The sequence below is a fragment of the Entelurus aequoreus genome, linkage group LG02, assembly GCF_033978785.1.
Source record: "Entelurus aequoreus isolate RoL-2023_Sb linkage group LG02, RoL_Eaeq_v1.1, whole genome shotgun sequence".
Taxonomy (NCBI): Eukaryota; Metazoa; Chordata; class Actinopteri; order Syngnathiformes; family Syngnathidae; genus Entelurus; species Entelurus aequoreus.
In genome coordinates, this window is record NC_084732.1 from 9001248 (window position 1) to 9012595 (window position 11348).

The 11348-nt window shown below is 39.0% G+C and overlaps 1 protein-coding gene across 1 annotated transcript in view; it reads right to left on the bottom strand.

The window, feature by feature from the left end:
- Positions 1–11131, bottom strand: part of LOC133662202 (adhesion G protein-coupled receptor G3-like) — a 23491-nt gene extending 12360 nt beyond the window's left edge. The window contains exons 1-8 of the mRNA XM_062065982.1: positions 10697–11131; positions 10584–10631; positions 10459–10510; positions 7042–7129; positions 5380–5529; positions 5160–5300; positions 2627–2681; positions 2446–2537 (exon numbers count right to left, since the gene is read on the bottom strand). Coding sequence (XP_061921966.1) covers positions 2446–2537; positions 2627–2681; positions 5160–5300; positions 5380–5529; positions 7042–7129; positions 10459–10510; positions 10584–10631; positions 10697–10763 — 693 coding nt within the window. The 5' untranslated portion in view covers positions 10764–11131. The remainder of the gene's footprint in view (positions 1–2445; positions 2538–2626; positions 2682–5159; positions 5301–5379; positions 5530–7041; positions 7130–10458; positions 10511–10583; positions 10632–10696) is intronic.
- Between the last annotated feature and the right edge of the window lie 217 nt (positions 11132–11348).

Sequence of the window (11348 nt, forward strand, 5' to 3'; positions counted from 1 at the left end):
CCCCGGTCTGCCAATTCAGAGGTACCGCCCCCGATGTCCACGCGATGCTGCAGAGTCTTGTCAACCAAGACAGCCCCACAGCATCCAGAGCCTTAAGGAACTCCGGGCGGATCTCATCCACCCCCGGGGCCCTGCCACCGAGGAGCTTTTTAACTACCTCAGCAACCTCAGCCCCAGAAATAGGAGAGCCCACCACAGATTCCCCAGGCACTGCTTCCTCATAGGAAGACGTGTTGGTGGGATTGAGGAGGTCTTCCAAGTATTCCCTCCACCGATCCACAACATCCGCAGTCGAGGTCAGCAGAACACCATCCTCACCATACACGGTGTTGATAGTGCACTGCTTCCCCTTCCTGAGGCGGCGGATGGTGGTCCAGAATCGCTTCGAAGCCGTCCGGAAGTCGTTTTCCATGGCTTCCCCGAACTCCTCCCATGTCCGAGTTTTTGCCTCCGCGACCGCTGAAGCCGCACACCGCTTGGCCTGTCGGTACCTGTCCGCTGCCTCAGGAGTCCTATGAGCCAAAAGAACCCGATAGGACTCCTTCTTCAGCTTGACGGCATCCCTCACCGCCGGTGTCCACCAACGGGTTCTAGGATTACCGCCACGACAGGCACCAACTACTTTGCGGCCACAGCTCCAATCAGCCGCCTCGACAATAGAGGTGCGGAACATGGTCCACTCGGACTCAATGTCCAGCACCTCCCTCGCGACATGTTCAAAGTTCTTCCGGAGGTGGGAATTGAAACTCTCTCTGACAGGAGACTCTGCCAGACGTTCCCAGCAAACCCTCACAATGCGTTTGGGCCTGCCAGGTCTGTCCGGCATCCTCCTCCACCATCGCAGCCAACTCACCACCAGGTGGTGATCGGTAGAAAGCTCCGCCCCTCTCTTCACCCGAGTGTCCAAAACATGAGGCCGCAAATCCGATGACACAACTACAAAGTCGATCATGGAACTGCGGCCCAGGGTGTCCTGGTGCCAAGTGCACATATGGACACCCTTATGCTTGAACATGGTGTTCGTTATGGACAATCCGTGACGGGCACAAAAGTCCAATAACAACACACCACTCGGGTTCAGATCCGGGCGGCCATTCTTACCAATCACGCCTCTCCAGGTTTCACTGTCATTGCCAATATGAGCGTTGAAGTCCCCCAGTAGAACGAGGGAATCACCCGGGAGAGCACCCTCAAGTACTCCCTCGAGTGAATCCAAAAAGGGTGGGTACTCTGAGCTGCTGATTGGCGCGTAAGCGCACACAACAGTCAGGACCCGTCCCCCCACCCGAAGGCGGAGGGAAGCTACCCTCTCGTCCACCGGGTTGAACTCCAACATGCAGGTTCTGAGCTGGGGGGCAACAAGAATTGCCACCCCAGCCCGTCGCCTCTCACTGCCGGCAACGCCAGAGTGGAAGAGAGTCCATCCCCTCTCGAGAGAACTGGTTCCAGAGCCCTTGCTGTGCGTCGAAGTGAGTCCGACTATGTCTAGCCGGAACTTCTCCACCTCGCGCACTAGCTCAGGCTCCTTCCCCCCCAGCGAGGTGACGTTCCACGTCCCAAGAGCTAGCTTCTGTAGCCGAGGATCGGACCGCCAAGTGCCCTGCCTTCGGCTTCCGCCCAGCTCACATTGCACCCGACCTCTATGGCCCCTGCTATGGGTGGTGAGCCCATTGGAGGGGGGACCCACGTTGCCTCTTCGGGCTGTGCCCGGCCGGGCCCCATGGGGACAGGCCCGGCCACCAGGCGCTCGCCGTCGTGCCCCAACTCCGGGCCTGGCTCCAGAGGGGGGCCCCGGTGACCTGCGTCCGGGCGAGGGAAATCTGAGTCTCGGTTCTTGTATTTCCATAGAAGTCTTCGAGCTGCTCTTTGTCTGATCCCTCACCTAGCACCTGTTTGTCTTGGGAGACCCTACCAGGGGGCATGGAAGCCCCCGGACAACATAGCTCCTAGGATCATTGGGACACGCAAACTCCTCTACCACGGTAAGGTGGCAGCTCAGCTCTATATATATGTATATATATATATATATACATATATATATATATATATATATATACATATATATATATATATATACATATACATATATATATATATATATATATATATATATATATATATATATATATATATATATATATACGTATATATATGTATATATATATATATATATATATATATATATATATATATATATATATATATATATGTATATATATGTATATATATGTATATATATATATATATATATATATATATATATATATATATATATATATATATATATATATATATATATATATATATACATATATATATATATATATATATATATATATACATATATATATATATATATATATATACATATATATATATATATGTATGTATGTATGTATGTTGTGTTTGTTAGGAGGTGTGACTGATCAAAGGAAGGTGTTTTACCACGAGTACAGCAAAGAAGCTGAGGTGGTTGCAGCGGCACACAAAGTGACTTCCTGTGTCGTTGGTGTCGCAGCCGTCTGAGCTCCAGGAGCCTGAACACCAAATAGAACTGTGAGAAATACATGTGGGTGTTGTTGTTGTTGTTGTTGTTCTCCACTGACTATCACAACATGAGGTCTACCTGTCCCTTCTTCCTGGGCAGACTCCTCCCAAAACACACACCTGCCCTCACCCACCTGAAACACAGCACACCACCATGTTGTTGTACTAGTGTGCTTTCTTTTGTTACGTTGTTGTACGTGTCTACTTTCTTTTGTTTCGTTGTTGTACTTGTCTGCTTTCTTTTGTTACGTTGTTGTACGTGTCTACTTTCTTTTGTTACGTTGTTGTACGTGTCTACTTTCTTTTGTTACGTTGTTGTACTTGTGTGCTTTCTTTTGTTACGTTGTTGTACTTGTCTGCTTTGTTTTGTTACGTTGTTGTACTTGTCTGCTTTATTTTGTTACGTTGTTGTACTTGTCTGCTTTCTTTTGGTACGTTGTTGTACTTGTCTGCTTTATTTTGTTACGTTGTTGTACTTGTCTGCTTTCTTTTGTTACGTTGTTGTACTTGTCTGCTTTATTTTGTTACGTTGTTGTACTTGTCTGCTTTCTTTTGTTACGTTGTTGTACTTGTGTGCTTTGTTTTACTATGATGTTGTACTTGTCTGCTTTGTTTTACTATGATGTTGTAGTTGTGTGCTTTCTTTTGTTACGTTGTTGTACTTGTCTGCTTTGTTTTGTTACGTTGTTGTACTTGTCTGCTTTCTTTTGTTACGTTGTTGTACTTGTGTGCTTTCTTTTGTTACGTTGTTGTAGTTGTGTGCTTTGTTTTACTATGATGTTGTACTTGTCTGCTTTGTTTTACTATGATGTTGTAGTTGTGTGCTTTCTTTTGTTACGTTGTTGTACTTGTCTGCTTTGTTTTGTTACGTTGTTGTACTTGTCTGCTTTCTTTTGTTACGTTGTTGTACTTGTGTGCTTTCTTTTGTTACGTTGTTGTAGTTGTGTGCTTTGTTTTACTATGATGTTGTAGTTGTGTGCTTTGTTTTGTTACGTTGTTGTACTTGTGTGCTTTGTTTTGTTTTACTATGATGTTGTAGTTGTGTGCTTTGTTTTGTTTTACTATGATGTTGTAGTTGTGTGCTTTGTTTTGTTACGTTGTTGTACTTGTGTGCTTTGTTTTGTTACGTTGTTGTACTTGTGTGCTTTGTTTTGTTACGTTGTTGTAGTTGTGTGCTTTGTTTTGTTACGTTGTTGTAGTTGTGTGCTTTGTTTTGTTACGTTGTTGTAGTTGTGTGCTTTGTTTTGTTACGTTGTACTTGTGTGCTTTGTTTTGTTACATTGTTGTAGTTGTGTGCTTTGTTTTACTATGATGTTGTAGTTGTGTTTTACTATGTTGTTGTAGTTGTGTTTTACTATGTTGTTGTAGTAATGTTTTACTATGTTGTTGTAGTAGTTTTACTATGTTGTTGTAGTTGTGTTTTACTATGTTGTTGTAGTTGTGTTTTACTATGTTGTTGTAGTATTGTTTTACTATGTTGTTGTAGTTGTGTTTTACTATGGTGTTGTAGTATTGTTTTACTATGTTGTTGTAGTTGTGTTTTACTATGTTGTTGTAGTAGTTTTACTATGTTGTTGTAGTTGTGTTTTACTATGTTGTTGTAGTTGTGTTTTACTATGTTGTTGTAGTATTGTTTTACTATGTTGTTGTAGTTGTGTTTTACTATGTTGTTGTAGTTGTGTTTTACTATGTTGTTATAGTAGTGTTTTACTATGTCGTTGTAGTTGTGTTATACTATGATGTTGTGTTTTACTATGTTGTTGTAGTTGTGTTTTACTATGTTGTTGTAGTAGTGTTTTACTATGTTGTTGTAGTTGTGTTTTACTATGTTGTTGTAGTTGTGTTTTACTATGTTGTTGTAGTTGTGTTTTACTATGTTGTTGTAGTTGTGTTTTACTATGTTGTTGTAGTTGTGTTTTACTATGTTGTTGTAGTTGTGTTTTACTATGTTGTTGTAGTAGTGTTTTACTATGTCGTTGTAGTTGTGTTATACTATGATGTTGTGTTTGACTATGTTGTTGTAGTTGTGTTTTACTATGTCGTTGTAGTTGTGTTATACTATGTTGTTGCAGTTGTGTTATACTATGATGTTGTGTTTGACTATGTTGTTGTAGTTGTGTTTTACTATGTCGTTGTAGTTGTGTTATACTATGTTGTTGCAGTTGTGTTATACTCTTATGTTGTGTTTTACTATGTTGTTGTAGTAGTGTTTGACTATGTCATTGTAGTTGTGTTATACTATGATGTTGTGTTTGACTATGTTGTTGTAGTTGTGTTATACTATGATGTTGTGTTTTACTATGTTGTTGTAGTTGTGTTTGACTATGTTGTTGTAGTTGTGTTATACTATGATGTTGTGTTTTACTATGTTGTTGTAGTTGTGTTTGACTATGTTGTTGTAGTTGTGTTTTACTATGTTGTTGTAGTTGTGTTTTACTATGTTGTTGTAGTAGTGTTTTACTATGTCGTTGTAGTTGTGTTATACTATGATGTTGTGTTTGACTATGTTGTTGTAGTAGTGTTTTACTATGATGTTGTGTTTGACTATGTTGTTGTAGTAGTGTTTTACTATGTTGTTGTGTTTGACTATGTTGTGGTGTGTTGTGTGTCACCATGTTGTTGTGCTTGAAGGACATGATGATTGGTTCCGAGAGGTTCTGCAGCGGGGAACTTCCTGCCTGCACCACCAGCACGGTGTCCCCCAACACGGTGTGTGTCGCTCCCACTCGTCTTCCACGTTTCCTCCTTGGAGGCTCCACAAAAGAGGCGACAAAACTGCTTTTAACCGAGCGCCTGTGAAGGCATCACCTGGCCAACCTGCCTCTCTTCTACCTGGAAGTGTTTGCTGTCCAGCACGGTGACCACCACCACCACCACCACCTTCACCACCTTCACCTCCTTCACCACCTCGGCACTCGCCGCTCTCTGGAGGGCCGACGACGGCATGCGGACGTCGTGATCCACCGTGGGACGCACCTCCACCTGACCACCACGTCAAGGAGAGGGAAAGGACCACGTCAAATAAGATCAAGTCAAAAAAAATAAAAATAAAAATACAATATATAACAAAAAAAAACATGTTTAAAAATAAGTATATATATATATATATATATATATATATATATATATATATATATATATATATATATATATATATATATATATATATTTACATATGCCATTTTTGTCAAAACCCTGTTTTTCATGGGAACACCACAAAATATGTCATATTTAAATAGGATCAATAATTCATAACAACATTGATTTTAATTAATTATTATCATTTTTTTAAATGAAAGTTTTTTTTAATGATTTGTGATCCAAAAGGGCCTCACTCATAAAAGTATTATAATTCAAGACATACAATTATTCTATTGCAACACTTTAATCTCCATATTAACTTCAGATCCAACCGTTAATTATATATTTTTTATTATTATTTTTGTTTGGTTGTTGGTTTTCTGCCCCTTTTTGTCAAATAAAACTTATTTTCTATGCCAAACACAAAATACACAATCCATATATTCCCCAAAACATATTTCAAAGTGTAATATTTGATGTGAAGTCATTGGAGATTTAAATAGATCAATAATTCATAACATTGATTTTGATTTATTATTTTTTTTTTGAGCAATGACAGTAAAAAAAAAAAATCGCACTAACTTTCTCAGGGATCATAGGGTCCCACTCATAAAAGTGTTAAAAAAAAGTTGTACATTTATTTATTTATTTTCCCTTTAACACTTAAATGACTAGATTAACCTCAGATCTGTCCATTACACATTTTTATTATATTTTTATGCTTTGTTTTATGCCATTTTTGTCAAAGAAAACTCTGTTTTTTTGTGGCAAAAACACAAAAATATGCAATATTTCCCCCCCCCAAATATTTCAAAATATAATATTTGATGTGAAGTCCTTGAAGATTTAAATAAGATCAATAATTCATAACAACATTGGTTTTGATTTATTATTATTTTTTGAGCAATGACAGTAAAAAAAAAATAAAAAAATCGCACTAACATTTTCAGGGACCCAAAACTCATAAAAGTGTTAAAAATAAGTCATACATTTTTTTGTATTATTTAGTTTTTTTTACTTTAACACTTAAATGACTAGATTAACCTCAGATCTGTCCATTACACATTTTTATTATATTTTTATGCTTTGTTTTATGCCATTTTTGTCAAAGAAAACTCTGTTTTTTTATGGCAAAAACACAAATCTACTATCACCTGAAAAAGTCTAAATTGGAGCATGTTAGCGCGCACGAGTGCTGCCGGCCCGGGGAGAGCTGCGGTTCACTGAGGGAGGGAATGATTTCCCGACATATACTGAGACACTAGTGGGATGTCTTCTTGGCAGGGACATGAACTACTCATCAAACACACTTCAGGTCATTCAAGGTCAACATAAAGTGACTTCTTCTGCTCTTTTGGAGACAAAATGACAACCTGTCAATCAAATGAAGGCCAAAGAAGAAGACTCTCTCACCTGATTGGATGTTTCAACTTGAAGGAAAATAAAGCCTGGCTTCCCTCGACGTGCTGGTGTGCAACTGACTATGTGCTGCTTGTAACACCTGTAACACAACATTGTTACTATACACCTGTAACACACACACACAACTTCTTACAACTGACTATGTGCTGCTTGTAACACCTGTAACACACACACACACACACACACAACTTCTTACAACTGACTATGTGCTGCTTGTAACACCTGTAACACAACATTGTTACTATACACCTGTAACACACACACACAACTTCTTACAACTGACTATGTGCTGCTTGTAACACCTGTAACACAACATTGTTACTATACACCTGTAACACAACATTGTTACTATACACCTGTAACACAACATTGTTACTATACACCTGTAACACAACATTGTTACTATACACCTGTAACACAACATTGTTACTAGACACCTGTAACACACACACAACTTCTTACAACTGACTATGTGCTGCTTGTAACACCTGTAACACACACACACACACACACACACACACACACACACACACACACACACACACACACACACACACACACAACTTCTTACAACTGACTATGTGCTGCTTGTAACACCTGTAACACACACACACACACACACACACACACACACAACTTCTTACAACTGACTATGTGCTGCTTGTAACACCTGTAACACACACACACACACACACACACACACAACTTCTTACAACTGACTATGTGCTGCTTGTAACACCTGTAACACACACACACACACACACACACACACACACACACACACACACACACACACACACACAACTTCTTACAACTGACTATGTGCTGCTTGTAACACCTGTAACACAACATTGTTACTAGACACCTGTAACACACACACAACTTCTTACAACTGACTATGTGCTGCTTGTAACACCTGTAACACACACACACACACACACACACACACACACACACACACACACACACACACACACACACACACACACACACACAACTTCTTACAACTGACTATGTGCTGCTTGTAACACCTGTAACACACACACACACACACACACACACACACACACACACAACTTCTTACAACTGACTATGTGCTGCTTGTAACACCTGTAACACAACATTGTTACTACACACAACTTCTTACAACTGACAACGTTGTTACTGTACAACGTGACACAACACAACATTGTTACTATACAAACACAACATTGTTACAACATGACACAACACAACATTGTTACAACATGACACAACACAACATTGTTACAACATGACAACACAACATTGTTACTATACAAACACAACATTATTACAACATGACACAACACAACATTGTTACAACACGACACAACGTTGTTACAACATGACACAACAACATTGTTACTAAACAAACACAACATTATTACAACATGACACAACACAACATTGTTACAACACGACACAACGTTGTTACAACATGACACAACAACATTGTTACTATACAAACACAACATTATTACAACATGACACAACACAACATTGTTACTATACAAACACAACATTGTTACAACATGACACAACACAACATTGTTACAACATAACACAACACAACATTGTTACAGCATGACACAACACAACATTGTTACAACATAACACAACACAATATTATTACAACATGACACAACACAACATTGTTACAACGTGACACAACACAACATTGTTACAACACAACATTGTTACAACATGACACAACACAACATTGTTACAACATAACACAACATTGTTACTATACAAACACAACAATATTACAACATGACACAACACAACATTGTTACAACATGACACAACACAACATTATTACAACATGACACAACACAACATTGTTACAACATGACACAACACAACATTATCACAACATGACAACACAACATTGTTACAACACAACACAACATTGTTACAACATGACAACACAACATTGTTACAACATAACACAACACAACATTGTTACAACATGACACAACACAACATTGTTACTATACAAACACAACATTGTTACAACATGACACAACACAACATTGTTACAACATGACAACACAACATTGTTACAACACAACACAACATTGTTACAACATGACACAACACAACGTTGTTACAACATGACACAACACAACAGTGTTACTATACAAACACAACATTATTACAACATGACACAACACAACATTGTTACAACATGACACAACACAACATTGTTACAACATAACACAACACAACATTGTTACAACATAACACAACACAACATTGTTACTATACAAACACAACATTGTTACTATACAAACACAACATTATTACAACATGACACAACACAACATTGTTACAACATGACAACACAACATTGTTACAACACAACACAACATTGCTACAACATGACACAACACAACATTGTTACAACATGACACAACACAACATTGTTACTATACAAACACAACATTGTTACAACATAACACAACACAACATTGTTACTATACAAACACAACATTGTTACTATACAAACACAACATTATTACAACATGACACAACACAACATTGTTACAACATGACACAACACAACATTGTTACAACATAACACAACACAACATTGTTACTATACAAACACAACATTGCTACAACATGACACAACACAATATTGTTACAACATAACACAACACAACATTGTTACTATACAAACACAACATTGTTACAACATGACACAACACAACATTGTTACAACATAACACAACACAACATTGTTACTATACAAACACAACATTGTTACAACATGACACAACACAACATTGTTACAACATGACACAACACAACATTGTTACAACATAACACAACACAACATTGTTACTATACAAACACAACATTATTACAACATGACACAACACAACATTATTACAACATGACACAACACAACATTGTTACAACATGACACAACACAACATTGTTACAACATGACACAACACAACATTGTTACTATACAAACACAACATTATTACAACATGACACAACACAACATTATTACAACATGACACAACACAACATTGTTACAACATGACACAACACCACATTGTTACAACATAACACAACACAACATTGTTACAACATGACACAACACAACATTGTTACAACATAACACAACACAACATTGTTACAACATATTCAAAATGGCTGACTGAATTTGTGATGTTTAAAGTGTTTTCACAGATAATAAACACAACTTGATGTTTTCATGCACAATATTGGGTTTCACTATGTAAAGCGCTTTGAGTCACTTGAGAAAAAGCGCTATATAAATGTAATTCACTTCACTTCACAATGTAACACAATTCAACAAATTAAGTCAGAATTTTTTGGAATCAAAATGGCTTCCTTGGCCGGTCTTACCTGGTCCAGGAAAGGTTCCCGCTGAGACAGTCTTCCAGAACATTCTCACAGCCTGTCAGAGGACACAAAGATCAAAAAGGTGAGCCACACGGAGGACAGAGACCGGCCGAGAGAGGCGGACTCACGCGGGCTGACCATGGTCTCTGGCGTAGGACAGTTGGTGGTGTAGTCTCCTGAAAGCAAGGTCAGAGGGTCAGGAAGTGTTAGGCCTGGAGGGTCACGGCGTGAGGAAACTCACCGTCGGCGTGGCAACAGAGGCAGACGAGCCAAAGGAGGAGAAGAGGCGATGGCACCGTGTGAGCCATCTGATGATCTGTGGTGCTCTGATGGCAGGCGGGAGTTTGACATGTGCATAGACAGAGCGTGGGACCACATCGCAAAGGAAGTGACGCACGGCGAGGGTTTTTTATTTAAACATTTTTTAATAAGCAAACTTTCCCCCACAGGAAGTTGACTTCACCACCCCACACCCATCACCGTCTGTGGGCAACTTCACCTCACAGAAGGAGGAAGTTTCCACACACGCCACGTTTCCCCTTTTGGCCAGAAGACGCACAACTTTGGTCTCATGCTGACTCGGCACAACTCACATCCTCTTCACATAAATGTGCGTCTGCTCCTTCAAGGTCACGAGTCACGCCGCCGTTTCATTGGACCACTAACTCAAAAAAAGTCACTCGACTTTACTGTAAAAAAAAAAAATTATAAAAAATAAAAGAAGGGCAGCTCAGTCTCGGAATTGTGGGTAATGTAGTGTTTTTACGTTTTTGGTCATTTTGTGTTGAAATTTTTTTTTTAAAAATTAAAAAATTAAATGGGCAGCTCAGTCTCGGAATTGTGGGTAATGTAGTGTTTTTACGTTTTTGGTCATTCTGTGTTAAAAATAAATA